Source organism: Schistocerca gregaria, chromosome 2, assembly GCF_023897955.1.
Source record: "Schistocerca gregaria isolate iqSchGreg1 chromosome 2, iqSchGreg1.2, whole genome shotgun sequence".
Classification (NCBI taxonomy): domain Eukaryota; kingdom Metazoa; phylum Arthropoda; class Insecta; order Orthoptera; family Acrididae; genus Schistocerca; species Schistocerca gregaria.
This window is the reverse complement of record NC_064921.1, coordinates 393912552-393934415: the sequence shown is the minus strand read 5'-3', so window position 1 is coordinate 393934415 and position 21864 is coordinate 393912552. Positions and strand designations below refer to the sequence as shown.

At 42.0% G+C, this 21864-nt stretch overlaps 1 protein-coding gene across 1 annotated transcript in view; it reads left to right on the top strand.

The window, feature by feature from the left end:
• The first annotated feature begins 4589 nt into the window (after window positions 1-4589).
• Window positions 4590-21864, top strand: part of LOC126322094 (uncharacterized) — an 88718-nt gene continuing 71443 nt past the window's right edge. The window contains exon 1 of the mRNA XM_049994257.1: window positions 4590-4917. Within this exon, the coding sequence (XP_049850214.1) occupies window positions 4678-4917 (240 nt within the window). The 5' untranslated portion in view covers window positions 4590-4677. The remainder of the gene's footprint in view (window positions 4918-21864) is intronic.

Genomic DNA, 21864 nt, shown 5'->3' with positions numbered 1-21864 from the left:
ATAAACATTTTCAAGTCTTTGTGTGGGTAAAGTCACTTGTCTTTACCTGTGTTCATGCGTACCAATCTGTATGCAGCAGTGGAGGGGATTTGGGAATTTTATAGAAGTTGCCACTAACGGTTCAGTTTTGCAATTTTTGTGCATTTGGGATGCGTTCTGAGTAACACCTTTTATCCTGTATAAAACTGTGTTGTACATTTCAGCTTTATTTCATAAGTTACTTCCCTATATGTAGCCCAGATTTCAAGGTTGATTACTGCTTGACGTATTTTATCGTCTATTGATAATTCCGGTATCACTGTCTTGGTTAAAGGTTTCTCTCACTCGTCTACTTGTTTGCAATTGAACATCAGCTCATTTGGTGTAAATCCAGTTGATGTATTGGGAAGGTTGTTAACAACTCGTAAGAAAGGGGTGACATATTCAGTCCACTTGGTATACTTACGTCGTATATAGGTACTCAGGAACCTGTTAAATTCCTTAAACACTCTTTCTATGGGGGATGCCTCAGTATGAAATTTGGATACTAAAATGTGTTTGATTTTGTTTGAATCTGCAAACTCTTTCCATTTACATCCAACAAAATATGAGCCATTATCTGTTAACATGACTGCTGGTTTTCCTACTCTTTCAAAATAATCCTCTTTGATTCGCCTTATAATTGAACTGGCTGTAGTGTTCTGTAAAGCATGCGATTTTTCATATTTTGTGAACATATCATACAGCTCTTACCTGTGGGATAGGGTCCAGCCACATCCAATCATAACTTTTCTGGAGTTTTTTTTAGCAACAATGGGATGTAGTTCAATCTGTTTCCAGGTGTTAGAATGTTTTGCTTCTGGCAGACAATACACTTTCTTACCACCTGTAGTACTCTTCGTGTACATTTGGGGAAATAACATTATTTACCTATTTTGTCAGTGCATTTTTCAGTGCTGTAATGTTTCCAAGTATATATATATACGATAAAATCATCCACATATTACTCTGCAAAAACACACAAACTATTGTTCTTGTTCAGGATGATTCTTATGGAACAGAACACCTCTGTGAATAGTGAAAAACCCTTTAAACTTTTCATCACTGTCTTCTTGCTGCTCCATGTGTCTACACATGTGGACATTGTATGGTCAGAGTGTTTTGTTTAACATCAACATAGCTCTTATTTCACCTTCCTGCTGTAAAAGATCGTTAAGTTCCTCTAAGCCTAGTGGTAATCGAGAAAGAGCATCAGCTATTATGTTCTGATTTCCTTTTATGTACACTATTTCAAAACAAATTCCTGAATATACATACACCATCTGGCGAGCTGTCAGTGTAGCAACTTACCAGTTAGCAAAAACGACAGGGACTGGTGGTCACAGTACACCTTTGTGTGTTTACTCCAAAGGAAATATTCAAACTTTTTGAAGGACCAAAGTACCTCAAACCCTCCAACTCCATAACTGAATATGATGCAGCTGGTGAAGGTAATTACTTTAAAGATGAGTTTTCCCTCTTCTTCTACCATTTGAAAAAGGCATGCACCCAGACCTTGAGGAAACGTGTCAGTGCTTAAACAAAAATCCTTCTTCATGTCTGGTTGAAATAAAATATTAGCATTAATAAGACTTGCTTCATGTTCTCGAAATCAGTTTGACATTGCTTGTCCCATAACCAAAGTGTGTTTTTCCGGAGAAGCTTGAGTAAAGTATCACTGTTCATAAGTTGGTTAGGGATGAATTTCCTGAAAAATGAGACTAAGCCTAAGCATGCCCTCAATTGCCTCTTGTTTTGAGTCATAGGAGACTAAAATGACATCCCCATATACTGTCAACTTATTCAAAAGTTAGGGCCCTAGCACTTTGTCCAGAGCTGAGATAAATACACCTGCACTTACGTTCAATACAAATGGTAATACCTGAAATTCGAAGCTTCTGTCCCCACATAGGAAGGCGGTATATTTGTGACTTTGTATTTGTCAATATGAGGACCAGAGATCGATTATAGTAAGAAATTTAGCATCATGGAATTTTCTAAGCTTTTCCTCTAAATTGTCTGGACAAGTTCAAACTGGTACAATAATCTTATTGATGTTACGTGCGCCGATGACCCAAGCACACCTTGCCATCTAGATTACTCATGGCCAAAATAGGCCTTCAGTAAGGGGAAAATGATGGTTGTATTGCGCCCCATTCAGCCTCCTGTTAATCGCTTTTCTTACTGTTTCCCTCTTTGTCCATGGGATAGTGTACGATGTAGAAGGAAAAGTTTCCTGAGGATATACACCCATTTTGTTCGCAATATCCTTAATGATATATGGTCTTCTTCTCAAATACATGTATATAAGTAAGTATCAGTTCCTTAAGTTCTGCTTGCTACTCTTGAGACAAGCACTTTGATTCACTTACCTTTGTGTTTATTGTGTCGACGTTCACCTCTTCTGCTGCTGATTGTTCGTTATTGTATGTGTGTACAAACATGACTATGGGATTTACCAATTGGACATCTAAGTCGTAACTTCAGTCTAACGTCTATCAATACTTCCCCAGATTAGATCTATTGCAAATAATTGGTTATTTACAGTGAAACATCATTGGGCCTTTTCTATATCAATTTGTATTTGCTATGTGCTAAATGTATCCATACCAATTAAACAATCAGCTACTAATTTCTCTACTATCATAAAACTGCATTGTACAGAATACTGTCCTAATTGGACAGGAATTAAGCTTGTATTTTGACTTCTTTCGATTCCTGATCGGTGGCAGTTTGTACCTTGTAATTTTGCAATGACATTGTGGGTATACGTTCATGTTGTTTCTGTTCTTGAAAGAATCCCTGTGATATCAAATTAGTCATAGCACGTGTGCCAAGCACAATGGGCAAATAAAGCTAAAAATTTTGGCTTTAATAGTAGCTTGTACGCTGACCTCTGCCAAGTTTTCCTATGTAACCTCATTACTTTGATATAGATCGTATTTCACGTTACTATCTCGATCGTAACTGATAAAAACAAGTGTCAATCAAGCTCGTGTTCCCACTCTCCTCCCAGGTCACAGAACGAGTGTCTACTGAGATAGGTTCAAGGTTTCCAGCGGCGCTGTGGCATTAGTCGCTGGGCTAGGCATAACTTCTAAAATGCAGATTCTGAAAAACAAAAGAGAATCAAAAGGCAGAGCATAGGTGTTGTGAGCGTCGGGACAAAGACAAATAATGCACAGTCTAACATAATAGTCGCGATATTTCGTCTCGTTTTTTGTTACCCACAACAACGGCAGTGCCCCAAACAGCCAGCAAGGGACACTCCTGAACATAATACCGTTGGGGTACGAATACCATCGATTATATCGATTTGTAATAACTTCTTTACAATAGGGAGTGTATTTGGTGCCATAAAAATGGCCAATAACTAAAAAATAACACCTCATTCGTCATTCTTTAGTTTCATAAGAATTCTGAGGAGTACGGAACGGTTCATCACATGACAGTTTATTTATTATTTTCTTGTAATGTACAGTTAATTAGTAAATAGTTACGTTTTCTTAATAACAAAAAATTGCTAGTAAACACCAGAAGACCTGTAGTTTTGTGGAATGACCTCATTTATCTACTAAACAAAGTGGAGGTATGTTTGCTACACTATCAGCCAAACAAGGGAATGTGAGGCTTAGGAAACCTATATGGAATATAGTACAAACATTACTTAACGTACCAAATACGCCACTGCATCTGTATTTTAAGGGATAACCACACAGTCGTGACAGCAAATCGTCAAAAGCAATAAAACTGTTCCTCAACACAGAAGAAGGCAAATCCACAATATCGTTGCTAAATCTGAGCCATGAAAGGCAAAAATCTTCAACACATTCGCTTTTGAAGCAAAGGTAATTATATTTCCAAATATATTTATGTATTATATAGTCGAGTGAAGTGTATGAATGGGCGAGTCATTAGATTCCGTAAAAATTTTTTTTTAGATGTCCAGGAAAATGTCTGTGATAATAACAATAGCAAACAACAGACATATATGCCTTTCAGGCCTGAAATAAGTATTTATATTCTCTTGTGTTCATTGGAGAAAGCTGCAGATATATGCACATTCGAAAGTATTTCTTCTTGAATAAGTTGCAGCTTTTGTCGTTGAGTCAGTATGATTTAGCTCTTTTTACATCTGTTTCACGATAATTCATGTCTCTTGGAAATTTACTAACATATGGAAAGCGAAAATCTCCTCATGACGTATGTGATTATCTGTTTTCTCGCCGCTTGTGGTGCTAGTGTCGCTTTAGCTGCCAAACGATAACTTCCGCTGTGAGTGCTGTGACTGTACCGTACTGAACTGGAAAATAGTTCCGTCCAGTCACAAAACTTATAGTCCAAGCAGAGAGTACACAAACAGTACAACTCGCAACTCCTGAAGAAAGCTCCAGGGTCAGTCGTCGAAATGCAGTAAATAAAATGGAAACAACAAATCAGCTGTTCATTTGAAAGCACCCTATAAGGTATCTGAACGCTGATTCTTGAGATATTTCTACTCTACACTCTTTCCAGAGATATTTCTACTCTAAGTTCTTACTCTGTTCATAAAGACGTTGAATTAAGTCTACATTCTTTGGAGAGATCTTTAATATAATTCTAACAAATTATTTGTTCAGACAGGAGAGTTAGACGTTGTCTTAGCATAATCTTGTTATAATGAAGGCCGCAGCGAAAGGCGAAACAACATATCGAGATGATTTCAAGTGGCCTGAAGTAGAGGAGACTTCTTGGGAGCAAAAGAGAAAAAAAATGCCAGAAAAAATACGACCTTCACCTCTCTACCAAAGATTTGATACACATGGAGAAGTGTCATCTGAAAACTGGCCGCGATTTAACTTTTATCACAGAAAAAAGGAAATACTGGCTACTGATCCAAGAGAACCGTTCGAAGCAAAAGTAAGCAGTAAGTGAAAAATTTTTAATTCGAATAAGCTCATTTTTTTGTAACAGCTTGCATGTAAGCGACCTAGTACAATAATTTACTGTAAAGGTTGCTCTTAGTAAGTCGAATACGATCTGGGAACCACAGGCTTATTTTGGAGATCGAAGGGGAACCACACATAACATTTAGGCCTACAGTTGCGACACTCAGTCTCATTCACGATGCTGGAGCCCAATATGTCCACTGGTCAGAATGATTAACTGTCGAAGTTGTTGATTCATGTAACGCCAAATAAAGCGAAACTACGATTGGTCGACCAGTCACGAAACCATCATGTTCATCGACTTATTTATTAAGTGTTCCTGTTAATTTATCAACACAACTTTCTGTGCACGGTTGGCATGACATCTAAAGTTAGTCGTCTTGTCAATAGTGTCTGGCAACCTTTCGACAATATAACAATAAAAACATTCATTACAAGGGTTCAACTGCAATAGCATCCCCTCTCAAAATTTTGGTTGTGGTTACTGACAGATATTGAATGTGACCCGAGTTCTGGACTTTATGCAGTATTTAAAGAATTTTATGATATAAATACCTAAAACCACAAGATAAATTCAGTAAAGCACTATTATATAATACACTCATTTTCGATTGTTATTAATAATAATAAACTCCCTAGTCGCCAGATTTCTCAGAGTTACTTATAACTTAACATGAAGTGGAATGCCATCTCGGATGTGTCTCTCTTTTGTATAGAGGATATCTAAAGTAGTTTTACTCATTCAAAATTGATTTAAACTATTCTACTAGTGTTCTTGACACTGGAAACGTTAATTATTCTGTAATCTCTTGAACTAAAATCTCCATAAGTGCAATAATGTCGCAAGAATTACTTAATTGGACTATTGGACGCCTTTCTCAAAACCAGGGCAGTCACAGTTGCCATATTTAAGGTTACATAAATCTGGACAATCGCTTGAAGGCTCGGCGGCAGGTTTATAGTTCATTGAGTGTAGTAAAACAAATAAAAACGCGTTTATATTTATGTATTATTTTATTATTACTATTGTTACATAAAAGTTCCAGTAATTAATGGATTTGATTAATTAAATTCAAAGTGGAGTTGTAGGTAAGCAATTGCATTTTGCTAACATAATTTAAAGTCTAATACAGATTCTTCATAAGCTTTCTCATCAACACGGTTTCGTGCTATATCTAAATGGCACCCAAAAAAATTTTCAGCAATTCTTATCTGCAGATATACTGCCTCATTCTAAAATTCTATATAACTGGGTAGAAGTGGTTGTCGTGCCCTGCAACGCCAAGCTAGTTTTTACAAACATTCTGCACAAATTGGCACAAAAATATAAGTATGGTTCAAATGGCTCTAAGCACTATGGGACTTAACATCTGAGGTCATCAGTTCCCTAGACTTAGAACTACTTAAACCTAACTAATCTAATGACATTACACAAATCTATGCCCAAGGCAGGATTCGAACCTGCGACCATACCAGCAGCGCGGTTCTGGACTGAACCGCCTAGAACTGCTCGGTCACAACGGCCGGCTAATGTAGGTTTAAAGACATCTTACTAAATATGCGATTCCAAGTAGGTTTCATCATATGTTGTAATGAATAACAATGTCTAAATGGCTGTGGAACACTAATTACCAATCGACTAAAATAGGAAATTATTGCTGGGTAAACTTCAAAACTCTTTCGTATAGCTATATCCAAAGAAAGCCACCTTTAGTCATCCATAGTGCCAGTAGTGTCAGTGTCGTCGTAACTGCCGTCCGCTTCACGTCTGCTGTGCAGCGAGCTACCTTAATTTAAGTATTAACTGTATTTTTCTTACTTGTCACTTCTACTTCCGTGTCTTTTTGTTTATAGGGAGCTTTAATTTTCGAGTGCTAGTAATAGTGTTCCATAGATTTCCTGTTTGTTTTGAATACAGTCAGAGAGACTCTCTTTAGTCAACCATAGTGCTAGTGCCAGTAGTGCAAGTGTTTGTTTTGAATACAGTCCAGAGACAGGTAGTGCTATTTTCATTGTTTTCTACAAGAAGTGGCTAGCAACCACAGTTTAGTCAACAATCAGCCGCCTTTAGTGAATTAGCAGTCTAGTTAAAAGATGATTAACTCTCTACAGTAAATTGATTTCTTAGGATTGATAGGATGCGTGACTGCTGTGTACGGATGCAGGAGGAGCTGGCCACTGTTCGCGAACAGCTCAGTGTGTTGATGGCCGCGGTCAGCCGTCTTCAGGCTGCTGCCTCAGAGTGTAACGGCAGTGGGGAGTCTGGTGCATCGCATGGTACACCCCAGGTGTTACATGCTTCACCCACTGTCCCTGCTGTCGAGACATCTTCGCGGGTACCGGGAGCGATTGGGCCACCCTCTCCCCACGGGGAGTGGCGGGTTCGGCGGCGTTCGCGTCGCACGAGGCGGAGGGTAAATGTGGAGGCTGGGCGTGTGGCATCTCCCACTCTGCCTGTGAGTGGACATGTGGCCGATCCTTCAGTAAAGTCCGAGCAGGCACACGGGGGGAGGGGTTTATTAGTTATTGGGAGCTCCAACGTTAGGTGTTGCTCATGTCGGCGCCAATGACTCCTGCCGTCAGGGTTCATAGGTCATCCTCAGTTCGTACAGGCGGTTGGCGGAATTGGTGAAGGAGGAAAGTCTCGCTCGCGGGGTGGTATCAGAGCTAACCATTTGTTGTATCGTTCCCTCAACTGATCGTGGTCCTCTGGTTTGGAGCCGAGTGAAAGGCTTAAACCAGAGGCTCAGACGATTCTGCGGAGAGCTGGGGTGCAAATTTCTCGACCTCTGCTATCGGGTGGAGAAATGTAGGGTACCCCTGAATAGGTCAGGCGTGCACTACACGCCGTAAGCGGCTACAAGGGTAACACAGTACGTGTGGAGTGCACATGGGGTTTGTTTAGATTAGAGAATTCCCTCCCTAGGCCCGACAAGACGCCTCCTGAGATGCAGCAAGGTAGGAGTAGGCAAAATGCAACAGGGAATAACAATATTAATGTGCTAATAGTAAACTGCAGGAGCGTCTATAGAAAGGTCCCAGAACTGCTCTCATTAATAAACGGTCACAACGCCCAAATAGTACTAGGGACAGAAAGTTGGCTGAAACCAGATGTAAACAGTAATGAAATCCTAAACTCAGATTGGAATGTATACCGCAAAGATAGGCTGGACAGTGAAGGGGGAGGTGTGTTTATAGCGATAAGAAGCGCAATGGTATCGAAGGAAATAGACGGAGATCCGAAATGTGAAATAATTTGGGTGAAGGTAACTGTTAAAGCAGGCTCAGACATGGTAATTGGATGTTTCTATAGGCCCCCTGGTTCAGCAGCTGCTGTGGCTGAACTCCTGAAGGATAATTTGGAAAATATTTCGAGTAGATTTTCCCACCATGTTATAGTTCTGGGTGGAGATTTTAATTTGCCGGATATAGACTGGGAGACTCAAACGTTCATAACGAGTGGCAGGGAAAAAGAATCCAGTGAAATTTTTTTAAGTGCGTTATCTTGAGCAGTTAAACAGAGAACCGACTCGTGGCGATAACATATTAGACCTTCTGGTGACAAACAGACCCGAACTATTTGAATCAGTTAATGCAGAACAGGGAATCAGCGATCATAAAACGGTTACTGCATCGATGATTTCAGCCGTAAATAGAAATATTAAAAAAGGTAGGAAGATTTTTCTGTTTAGCAAAAGTGACAAAAAGCAGATTTCAGAGTACTTGATGGCTCAACACAAAAGTTTTGTCTCAAGTACAGATAGTGTTGAGGATCAGTGGACAAAGTTCAAAACCATCGTACAATATGCGTTAGATGAGTATGTGACAAGCAAGATAATAAGAGATGGAAAAGAGCCACCGCGGTACAAGGACCGAGTTAGAAAACTGCTGCAGAAGAAAAGGGAACTTCACAGCAAACATAAACATAGCCAAAGCCTTGCAGACAAACAAAAATTATGCGAAGGGAAATGTAGTGTGAGGAGGGCTATACGACAGGCGTTCAATGAATTCGAAAGTAAAGTTCTATGTACTGACTTGGCAGAAAATCCTAAGCAATTTTGGTCCTATGTCAAAGCGGTAGGTGGATCAAAACAAAATGTCGAGACACTCTGTGACCAAAATGGTACTGAAACAGAGGATGACAGACTAAAGGCCGAAATACTAAATGTCTTCTTCCAAAGCTGTTTCACAGAGGAAGACTGCGCTGTAGTTCCTTCTCTAGATTTTCGCACAGATGACAAAATGGTAGATATCAAAATAGACGACAGAGGGATAGAGAAAGAATTAAAATCGCTCAAAAGAGGAAAGGCCGCTGGACCTGATGGGATACCAGTTCGATTTTACACAGAGTACGCAAAGGAACTTGCCCCCCTTCTTGCAGCGGTGTACCGTAGGTCTCTAGAAGAGCGAAGCGTTCCAAAGGATTGGAAAAGGGCACAGGTCATCCCCGTTTTCAAGAAGGGACGTCGAAGAGATGTGCAGAACTATAGACCTATATCTCTAACGTCGATCAGTTGTAGAATGTCGGAACACTTGTTATGTTTGAGTATAATGACTTTTCTGGAGACTAGAAATCTACTCTGTAGGAATCAGCAGGGGTTTCGAAAAAGATGGTCGTGTGAAACCCAGCTCGCGCTATTCGTCCGCGAGACTCAGAGTGCCATAGCCATGGGTTCACAGGTAGATGCCATGTTTCTTGATTTCCGCAAGGCGTTCGAATAAATTCCCCACAGTCGTTTAATGAACAAAGTAAGAGCATATTGACTATCAGACCAATTGTGTGATTGGATTGAAGAGTTCCTAGATAACAGAACGCAGCATGTCATTCTCAATGGAGAGAAGTCTTCCGAAGTAAGAGTGATTTCAGGTGTGCCGCAGGAGAGTGTCATAGGACCGTTGCTATTCACAATATACATAAATGACCTGGTGGATGACATGGGAAGTTCACTGAGGCTTTTTGCAGATGATGCTGTGGTGTATCGAGAGGTTGTAACAATGGAAAATTGTACTGAAATTTAGGAGGATCTGCAGCGAGTTGACGCATGGTGCAAGGAATGGCAATTGAATCTCAATGTAGACAAGTGTAATGTGCTGCGAATACATAGAAAGAAAGATCCCTTATCATTTAGCTACAATATAGCAGGTCAGCAACTGGAAGCAGTTAATTCCATAAATTATCTTGGAGTACGCATTAGGAGTGATTTAAAATGAAGTGATCATATAAAGTTGATCGTCAGTAAAGCAGATGCCAGACTGAGATTCATTGGAAGAATCCTAAGGAAATGCAATCCGACAACAAAGGAAGTAGGTTACAGTACGCTTGTTCGCCCACTGCTTGAATACTGCTCAGCAGTGTGGGTTCCGTACCAGATAGGCTTGATAGAAGAGATAGAGAGGATCCAATGGAGAGCAGTGCACTTTGTTACAGGATCATTTAGTAATCGCAAAAGCGTTACGGAGGTAACAGATAAACTCCAGTGGAAGACTGTGCAGGAGAGACGCTCAGTAGCTCGGTATGGGCTTTTGTTAAAGTTTTGAGAACATACCTTCACCGAAGAGTCAGACAGTATATTGCTTCCTCCTACGTATATCTTGCGAAGAGACCATGAGGATAAAATCAGAGAGATTAGAACCCACACAGAAGCATACCGACAATCCTACTTTCCACGAACAATACGGGACTGGAATAGAAGGGAGAACCGATAGAGGTACTCAGGGTAACCTCCGCCACACACCATCAGGTGGCTTGCGGAATATGGATATAGATGAAGATGTAGTCAAATGTTTATTTAGCTCCATCCATTTCATTTGCGCAAAGGCTACAAACATCTTCAATGTTCCCTTCTTAAGATGGAAATTGAGAAACGATTGTAAAGTTTGAAAATCACAGATTCCATATCGAGGTCCAGTTGGTACATAGTGTGTTTGAATGTATTATTGAAAACATGAGCTGGGCATCTGGCTTTAAATACATCTGGATTTTTATCCTTCAGGAGTGTAAACGCAGATCTATTTTTTCCAAAATTGTGCTGTCGTATTATCTGCACTGAATGCTGAAACACATGCGATATCCAAATCAAACTTTGAAAGCATGGCTAGAAAAGCATTGCTTATAGCATCAGCCATTTCAAAATGACACTCAAAAAAACCCAATACTTTTGTCTGACAGCCATCTTCATAGGAGAAATACTGAATACAAATGGGATAAATTTTTCTATTTCCTTTGTTAGATGTATCTGTAGCGATATTGAAGCAAATCCATCACGACATGCTGTCATTGAAATTTCTTAGCTTTGGGACCAACTACATCTTTGACTAAACTTTCAGACTTAGTTCTGCTACAGGACCCCCTCTCCGTATTTTTTTCTGCAATAGCTGAACTGGGTAATATGCAAGGAAGCAATTTCGTGGCACTGCCTGTGGATCAGTATCAAATATTATAATAATATGTTCCTGTTAATTCAGCCAGGGTTATTGTATTAGTTTCCGCTGAATTACATTTCGAAAAAAAGTTGTCATTAAGTTCGATGTGTTTCTCGAAATCTGTTCCTTTTAATGTTCATTTCCATTTGCGTTATGTTTAACGTCGCTCAATCCGCCATGAGATATGGAAAAATCCTTATCGCAAATTTTGCATTGTGCGCAAAAATTTGAACTGCCTTTGTCTAACCATGAATCTGTAACCATTCATCACGAAATTTGCATAATCGCTTTGCCTTTTTTTTGGAGGGGGAGTACTCTCAGGTATTTTTTCAATTACTCCATCTTGGGTACCATAATTATTGTCATTTCCAGGATCACTCATTGTGGCAAACTGTTTTCTGAAAAGAGAGAAAAACATCACGCTGTTCTGTGCCAAATCATGTCATCATGGTGTCATCCAGACACCCATAAAATAAAATTAAAAAAGATTACAAAATTAAATAAATATGCATATAAATATTTATACAGAAATCCTGGCAAACCAGTTCCTAAAACCATACTTAATCAAAAATAATAAAACTAAGCTAAATCAATTAACTAATCAATTCAGAGTGTCGCATTCGATGAGAAAGATTTGTTATTGTATTACCTATGTGTAAATGCAATTTACATATTGTTTTTTTTAAATGCAAGGTGCGCAATATAGAAAGGAGCTGAGAAACTGTACTCCATACAGCAGACACAGGGCGGCATCGCTTGCTCTTATTTAAAACAAAAAATGCGCTTTCATTCAAATATCATGACAGTAAAAACTTTTCTTGGTATGATATTTTTACAATAGGAACTTTGCTAGTGCAAAAGTGACGGCCTCTCAGAAATACTTCTCATCCGATTTCAAGGAATCTGTTCAATATAAAAAGACTGAAACCTTAAACATCTCATAGTCATATATATTAGCTTGATAATGAACTTGATAATTTTTTTGTAATTCGTTATGTTTATGGTTCAACTTTGAAATAAAGTAAGCCATTGCATGTGCTTACGGGGAATTTTCATGTTACTACTAGTTTACATATGGTTTACTTTATATCATACATTATTGGCTTTGAAACGTAGCTAATATATCAAAGCTCTGTTTAGAGTTTGCCCTAAAGTGATATCTATTTTTATTCTCGAGTTATTAGTTTGTATGTGTAGCATAAGGTTATTGTGTGGTTCATCCAATTCTGTACTGTAGATAGTATAGATTGAAACAATTCTTAAATACATTGAACTGAACTACCCAAAAAAGAGGTACCTCCTTTACTTTCTTTGTATACATGGCAGCACTATGTAGCATTGATGTCGAGTACAGTTGGAATCGAAATGAAGCATTTTAGAACTACGAATAATCGTGTCGAATGAGGCTCGACATCAGAGCGGAAAACATAATTTGCAATGTCGAGCACCACTCGACGGCGGAGTGGAAAGGGTTAATATACACCCTAATTGTTGGTCATTGGCTTCATTGTTTCCACAAGGAGATTCGCACAATTCGCTGTGGCGCGCTGCCGCCCAGGGAGCGGCAATTTAACGTATTTGCTTGAAAAAGCTCCGAAAGCACACAAGCTGTCAGGCAACACTGAACACATACACGATATTATGAAATGCCTACTATTATTTATGAAAGTAAAAAATTACTTGTAGTTTTGAGGTACTCACCACAGTTATCAGATCATATAATGTGAATATAGGCCCCTAACACAGCTGTAAATTTTCCGAACACACGCATGTCTATGTGTTCTCTCGCCCCAACTGGCCACGACTGCCTATACAAGGAATGGGCGGGCTGGGGAGGGGGACAGTGAGTGGGATACAGGCCACGAGTGAGGTGTGTGTGACGAGCGCGGGATGGCAAACCGAGTGAGAGTTTCGTATGTCAACATAAGACAAACAAGTTAGCCGAGTTGGGACAAAACAGATATGCTGTCGGGATGCCAGACAAAACCGTGAACATCGGGACTGACCCGGAAAAATAGGGACAAGTGGCAACTCTTAGGGCAGTATACATCTTCACTCCCCCCCCCCCCCCCCCCCCCCTTGTGCATGTGGAAACACTAATGCCCAGTTTACACTAGCAAGTTATTGCAGCAATTTACTTGCACGGAGGAACTTGCCATGCTATATGCGAATGTAAACTTGCGACAGTAGCAATTTATTGCGGAAGTGACTTAATGCACGTTTTCAGCTTCCAGTGTGAACACCATACAAGAAATATCTGCAAGTAACTTACAGCTTTCAGGATTTATTTCAATTTCCTGCAAGCAGGAAGTGCAAGTTATAGTAAGTATGTCGTCTGCATAACACTCATATTTAACATTTTACTTAATGTGGTGACTTAATTTTATGCAACCATCTTACGTATTATATGCAAACAAATTTCAGAAATGGAGGAGAAACGGAAATGAATGTAGCATGATACAGAATATTTTATTGAAGCCGTGGATAGCTATCCCGAAATATGGAACGTGCATAACCGGGACTTTAAGATACAGTGAAGAAGATGAGCGCATTAAATGAAATCTCGCCGATATTCGACACATCTGTGAAAGAAGTACAGAGAAAGTAGCATAACTTGAAGACACATCCCCTTTGCCACCTGCATCCACTAGCTTGTTGTTTTAGGAGTCTAGAAAAGATGATGTGTAATTATAACATGTTCTACACTCCTGGAAATTGAAATAAGAACACCGTGAATTCATTGCCCCAGGAAGGGGAAACTTTATTGACACATTCCTGGGGTCAGATACATCACATGATCACACTGACAGAACCACAGGCACATAGACACAGGCAACAGAGCATGCACAATGTCGGCACTAGTACAGTGTATACCCACCTTTCGCAGCAATGCAGGCTGCTATTCTCCCATGGAGATGATCGTAGAGATGCTGGACGTAGTCTTGTGGAACGGCTTGCCATGCCATTTCCACCTGGCGCCTCAGTTGCACCAGCGTTCGTGCTGGACGTGCAGACCGCGTGAGACGACGCTTCATCCAGTACCAAACATGCTCAATGGGGGACAGATCCGGAGATCTTGCTGGCCAGGGTAATTGACTTACACCTTCTAGAGCACGTTGGGTGGCATGGGATACATGCGGACGTGCATTGTCCTGTTGGAACAGCAAGTTCCCTTGCCGGTCTAGGAATGGTAGAACGATGGGTTCGATGACGGTTTGGATGTACCGTGCACTATTCAGTGTCCCCTCGACGATCACCAGAGGTGTACGGCCAGTGTAGGAGATCGCTCCCCACACCATGATGCCGGGTGTTGGCCCTGTGTGCCTCGGTCGTATGCAGTCCTGATTGTGGCGCACACCTGCACGGCGCCAGACATGCATACAACCATCATTGGCACCAAGGCAGAAGCGACTCTCATCGCTGAAGACGACACATCTCCATTCGTCCCTCCATTCACGCCTGTCGCGACACCACTGGAGGCGGGCTGCACGATGTTGGGGTGTGAGCGGAAGACGGCCTAACGGTGTGTGGGACCATAGCCCAGCTTCATGGAGACGGTTGCGAATGGTCCTCGCCGATACCCCAGGAGCAACAGTGTCCCTAATTTGCTGGGAAGTGGCGGTGCGGTCCCCTACGGCACTGCGTAGGATCCTATGGTCTTGGCGTGCATCCGTGCGTCGCTGCGGTCCGGTCCCAGGTCGACGGGCACGTGCACCTTCCGCCGACCACTGGCGACAACATCGATGTACTGTGGAGACCTCACGCCCCACGTGTTGAGCAATTCGGCGGTACGTCCACCCGGCCTCCCGCATGCCCACTATACGCCCTCGCTCACAGTCCGTCAACTGCACATACGGTTCACGTCCACGCTGTCGCGGCATGCTACCAGTGTTAAAGACTGCGATGGAGCTCCGTATGCCACGGCAAACTGGCTGACACTGACGGCGGCGGTGCACAAATGCTGCGCAGCTAGCGCCATTCGACGGCCAACACCGCGTTTCCTGGTGTGTCCGCTGTGCCGTGCTTGTACAGCCCTCTCGCAGTGTCCGGAGCAAGTATGGTGGGTCTGACACACCGGTGTCAATGTGTTCTTTTTTTCATTTCCAGGAGTGTTTTTAATTAGCTTGTCGCTTTTCATTTTATGAGCATAAGAAAAAAAAACATTTTTATAATCATATAATCCTATAAAATGCAGTTTATTTCAATAAAAATTTAATTTCATTGTTGTTTTTTCACATACCTAAAAAATAATTTTCCCTTTTCAAGATGTCAAAAATGGCTCTACATACATCGGGTACAGCCAGATAAATCGTGATGACGGGAATATGAAACAAGTACATTAGGGACTTGTATGAGTCTCCTACAAAGAAAAGATTTCAAAATTCAACCTTTTTTTGGTTGTATGTTTCACATAAATAAATGAAAAGTCCTATTTTATTCGTAGCTCAACTGTAGCTATAAATCGTAGAGTGACTAGCAAACGTTCCTTTGCAGAAATAGCAGTACGGAAGTTTGTGTCTCGTTTTGATATGACGGGCGCTATTAAAGTCAACAAACACTGCTCATCATTTGAGGACATTCTGCAAAAGTTTTCAAAAGTATCCAGTCTCTCAATAGTAAGTTCTTGCAAAAGTTTATTATAGGCATCATTTTGCGATCTTCTCATTATCCACTGTCTTTTACTTTTTCACGTTTTTCATTACAATTACAAGAGCTACAGCGTATCTCACCCGCCTACTTTTCATTTTATACTTCGGCTGACACTCACAATGGTACTGAAAGCATACGTTGTTGACGCAAATTTCTTGCCAAAGAACTCGCGGAAAAATCTTGCTTGATCTTTGTGCTGCTGTATAAACACAGCTGCAAGCGGCTCGGCTCGCAATAGCTTGCAGCAATAACTTCTGCAAGCGACTTGCTAGTGTAAACCCAGCTGCATGTGCAAACATTCAATGTCTCTGGAAAAGTAGCTAAATGGTGTTAACTATCCAATCCTGAGAGCTGTATGACAGTGAGCCTGTAGGGTCTTTCATCAGGCAGGTTGGAAAGCCTGTATGTGTTTAAATGGTAAAGGCTACTGTGGGCGGGTGATTTTTGTCACTGTAACAAAAAAAAGTTTTCGTCAAAATGGAGTGCGCTAACAGTAGATCGAAGTCTGTAAACTTTTTTTCAAATCGAAGTGTCATTTGTCGATACATATTTTGAAGAGAAAGTCATTCATTAATTGCGAACTCGTGAAACTTAAAAGAAAAAAATCATAAAAATCAAGAGTGGATATATTCACTTTGGGGTGACACATTAGTCAGTTGAAAGTTTTACACAGAACTTCATAAAGTTCGACAACATCTAAAGAAATTTTTTTCATTGTTTTCGAACGAGTGCTGAAGTTTTTAACGAATTTCTTCGAATTTTACCTGCAATAACAAACAAAAATATGAACATGACAGTGCCTGTTCCAGCTATATAGAAGTTGTTGCGAGCACTTGAAAATATTATTCAACTGATTTCTTGGCACCCTTCAGTTTTTTGTCAATAAGTGTTGATCTTTTTTCTACTTCATCTATAGGAATATCATTACGATATTGTCTTCATCACAGTCATGTTATGCGAAGACGTTGTTGCAATGCTTGCGTGTCACTGTAACGGGAGTCGAAAAGCAAAAGGGGAGCAGAAACTGCACGGAGGATGACTGTATTGTCACCAGTGTGCGCATGGCTATCGAAACCTACCGGCACAGTGACATTTTTGTCGGAGGCTTCGTTGGGAGTCGGCAGACAAATGTGCCAACCGCTTTCAAACTTTACTGAAGCTGTTCTGCAGACCTTGTAGAACTAGCACTCCTGGAAGAAAGGATACTGCAGAGACATGACTTAATCACAGCCTGGGGAATGTTTCCAGAATGAGATTTTCACTCTGCAGCGGAGTGTGCACTGATATGAAACTTCCTGGCAGATTATAACTGTCTGCTGGACTGAGACTCGAGCTTGCCTTTTGCAGGCAAGTGCTCTACCATCTGAGCTACCCAAGCACGACTCTGCCAGGAAGTTTCATACCAGCACACACTCCGCTGCAGAGTGAAAATCTCATTCTGGAAACATCTTCCAGGCTGTGGCTAAGCCATATCTCCGCAATATGCTTTCTTCCAGGGTTGCTAGTACTGCAATGTTCGCAGAAAAGCTTCTGTGAAGTTTGGAAGGTAGGAGACGAGGTACTGGCAGAATTGAAGCTGTGAGGATGGGTTGTCAGTCGTGCTTGGGTAGCTTAGATGGTAGAGTACTTGTCCACAGAGGGCAAAGGTCCCGAGTTCAAGTCTCGGTCCGGCACACTGTTCTGATCTGCCAGGACGTTTCATATCAGCGCAGACTCAAACTGTCACTCTAAAAGTGCCAACCAGTTGTCACCTCGGCAGATGCATACTTCTGCGTTCATATCCACTGTCTGGACAAGAGTGACGAAACAGCTTCTGTGACAAAAATCATCCATGTGTATTAGCCCCAACAAGTTTCATATCTGTGACATTTGGTGTTGTGAGCATAAATACACTCCTGGAAATGGAAAAAAGAACACATTGACACCGGTGTGTCAGACCCACCATACTTGCTCCGGACACTGCGAGAGGGCTGTACAAGCACGGCACAGCGGACACACCAGGAACCGCGGTGTTGGCCGTCGAATGGCGCTAGCTGCGCAGCATTTGTGCACCGCCGCCGTCAGTGTCAGCCAGTTTGCCGTGGCATACGGAGCTCCATCGCAGTCTTTAACACTGGTAGCATGCCGCGACAGCGTGGACGTGAACCGTATGTGCAGTTGACGGACTTTGAGCGAGGGCGTATAATGGGCATGCGGGAGGCCGGGTGGACGTACCGCCGAATTGCTCAACACGTGGGGTGTGAGGTCTCCACAGTACATCGATGTTGTCGCCAGTGGTCGGCGGAAGGTGCACGTTCCCGTCGACCTGGGACCGGACCGCAGCGACGCACGGATGCACGCCAAGACCGTAGGATCCTACGCAGTGCCGTAGGGGACCGCACCGCCACTTCCCAGCAAATTAGGGACACTGTTGCTCCTGGGGTATCGGCGAGGACCATTCGCAACCGTCTCCATGAAGCTGGGCTACGGTCCCGCACACCGTTAGGCCGTCTTCCGCTCACGCACCAACATCGTGCAGCCCTCCTCCAGTGGTGTCGCGACAGGCGTGAATGGAGGGACGAATGGAGACGTGTCGTCTTCAGCGATGAGAGTCGCTTCTGCCTTGGTGCCAATGATGGTTGTATGCGTGTTTGGCGCCGTGCAGGTGTGCGCCACAATCAGGACTGCATACGACCGAGGCACACAGGGCCAACACCCGGCATCATGGTGTGGGGAGCGATCTCCTACACTGGCCGTACACCTCTGGTGATCGTCGAGGGGACACTGAATAGTGCACGGTACATCCAAACCGTCATCGAACCCATCGTTCTACCATTCCTAGACCGGCAAGGGAACTTGCTGTTCCAACAGGACAATGCACGTCCGCATGTATCCCGTGCCACCCAACGTGCTCTAGAAGGTGTAAGTCAACTACCCTGGCCAGCAAGATCTCCGGATCTGTCCCCCATTGAGCATGTTTGGGACTGGATGGAGCGTCGTCTCACGCGGTCTGCACGTCCAGCACGAACGCTGGTCCAACTGAGGCGCCAGGTGGAAATGGCATGGCAAGCCGTTCCACAAGACTACATCCAGCATCTCTACGATCATCTCCATGGGAGAATAGCAGCCTGCATTGCTGCGAAAGGTGGATATACACTGTACTAGTGCCGACATTGTGCATGCTCTGTTGCCTGTGTCTATGTGCCTGTGGTTCTGTCAGTGTGATCATGTGATGTATCTGACCCCAGGAATGTGTCAATAAAGTTTCCCCTTCCTGGGGCAATGAATTCACGGTGTTCTTATTTCAATTTCCAGGAGTGTATGTTGGACTCAGGTGGAACTCAAAGTGCTCTTTGGTTTCATATGTATTAATGCCAAGGAGTTTCTCGTTTGATTACTGGTCATTTTCTTTGCTTAATTTCCATTTGGTTTTTTAGAACTTATAGCAAACTGACAGAAGATTCAGCATCACCCACAGCATTCTTTGTACAAATTCCCTATTTGGGGACATGGAAAATCATTGTTATAGTTAGTTCAGTTTGGGGTAGAGATCAGTGTGGTCATAGAAATGGTAGTTTTACTACACAAATCAGGCATCATACATTACTTATTATATGGCATATATGTAAATTTTCACAGAATAGACAGCTATAACAAAGGGAACAGATTTTGCTGGAGTACACTAGCATTGTTTATATCATAGTGATTGGTAATGCTGTGTTGCTCAGCCCAGATAGTGAACTGTGAAAGTGTACTTATGAAGGATCATCCTCTCTACAAAAATCCTTTACAACTGTTGTGGCATTGTATGATTAGGAACAGCACAGCAGTAGTGTGCTTTATTCTTTGATCCTTGTTTTCTTTGTAATTACCAAAGAACGACATAAATGTGTTTTCTCACTTAAGTTGACTCATCGTTGAACACATTTTAATTAAAAACTCAATCCAATGATGATATTTGTGAACGGAATACTTTTTGTTTGTTCATGTATTATAAAATTTAAGTAACTTTTCTGCTTCAGATATTGGGTTTCCTATGTGTGAGATCACTTGAATCAACAGGAGCACTGCACAATCATGATACTGGTTCTACCAGAAATGCATCGAATAAGGTCACTGAATTATCAGCTGCTGGTTTCCAATGTGATTACGGCTGCATGACTGAAATTAACAGGCTTTGAATGCGGAATGGTAGTTGGAGCTGGACGCACGAAACATTCCATTTCGGAAAGCGTTAAGGATTTCAGTATTATGAGATCCACAGTGTCAAGACTGTGCCGAGATTACCAGATTTCAGCCATTACTTCACACCACAGACAACATACTGGCCGACAAGCTACACTACATGAAATAATCGCAGCAATCAGTAAGGGACGTAAGACGAAAGTATCCATTAAGACAGTGTGGCCAAATTTGCTTATTGGGCTATCTACATCTACATTTATACTCCGAAAGCCACCCAACAGTGTGTGGCGGAGGGCACTTTACATGCCACTGTCATTACCTCCCTTTTCTGTTCCAATCGCGTATGGTTTGCGGGAAGAACGACTGTTCTGAAGGCCTCCGTGCATGCTCGAATCTCTCTAATTTTACATTCGTCATCTCCTCGGGAGGTATAAGTAGGGGGAAGCAATATATTCGATACCTCATCCAGAAACGCACCCTCTCGAAACCTGGACAGCAAGCTACACCGCGATGCAGAGTCTGCCACTTGAGTTTTCTAAAAATCTCCGTAACGCTATCACGGTTACCAAATAACCCTGTGACGAAACGCGCCACTCTTCTTTGGATCTTCTCTATCTCCTCCATCAACCCGATCTGGTACGGATCCCACACTGATGAGCAATACTCAAGTATAGGTTGAACGAGTGTTTTGTAAGCCACCTCCTTTGTTAATGGACTACACTCTCCAAATGAATCTCAACCTGGTACCCGCCTTACCAACAATTAATTTTATATGATCATTCCACTTCAAATCCTTCCGCACGCATACACCCAGATATTTTACAGATGTAACTGCTACCAGTGTTTGTTCCGCTATCATATAATCATACAATAAAGGATCCTTCTTTCTATGTATTAGCAATACATTACATTTGTCTATGTTAAGGGTCAGTTGCCACTCCCTGCACCAAGTGCCTATCCACTGCAGATCTTCCTGCATTTCGCTACAATTTTCTAATCTGCAACTTCTCTGTATACTACAGCATCATCCGCGAAAAGCCGCATGGAACTTCCAACACTATCTACTAGGTCATTTATATATATTGTGAAAAGCAATGGCCCCATAACACTCCCCTGTGGCACGTCAGAGGTTACTTTAACGTCTGTAGACGTCTCTCCATTGACAAAAACATGCTGTGTTCTGTTTGCTAAAAACTCTTCAATCCAGCCACACAGCTCGTCTGATATTCCCTTACTAACAGCGCGGCATTGCCAGCAGAACCTCTCCTGGACTCATGACTGATAGTTTAGACCCTAGAGGAAGTAAAGATCATGACGTGGTCAGATGAGTCCCAGTTTCAGTTGTTGAGAGCTGTGGTAGGGCTCGAGTGTGGCACAGACCTCACAAACCTGTGGACACAAGTTGTCAACAAGGCACTGTGGAAGCTGGTGGTGGCTCCATAATGGTATGGTATGTGTTTATATGGAAAGGACTGGGTCCTCTGGTCCAACTGAACTGATTATTGGATGAAAATGGTTATGTTCAGCTACTTGGAGACTATTAGCAGCCATTCATGGATGTCATGTTCCCAAACAATGATGAAATTATGGATGAAAATGCGCCATACCACCGGGTAGAATTGTTCGAGATTGGTTTGAAGAACATACTGGTCAGTTTGAGAAAATTGTTTGGACACTCAGA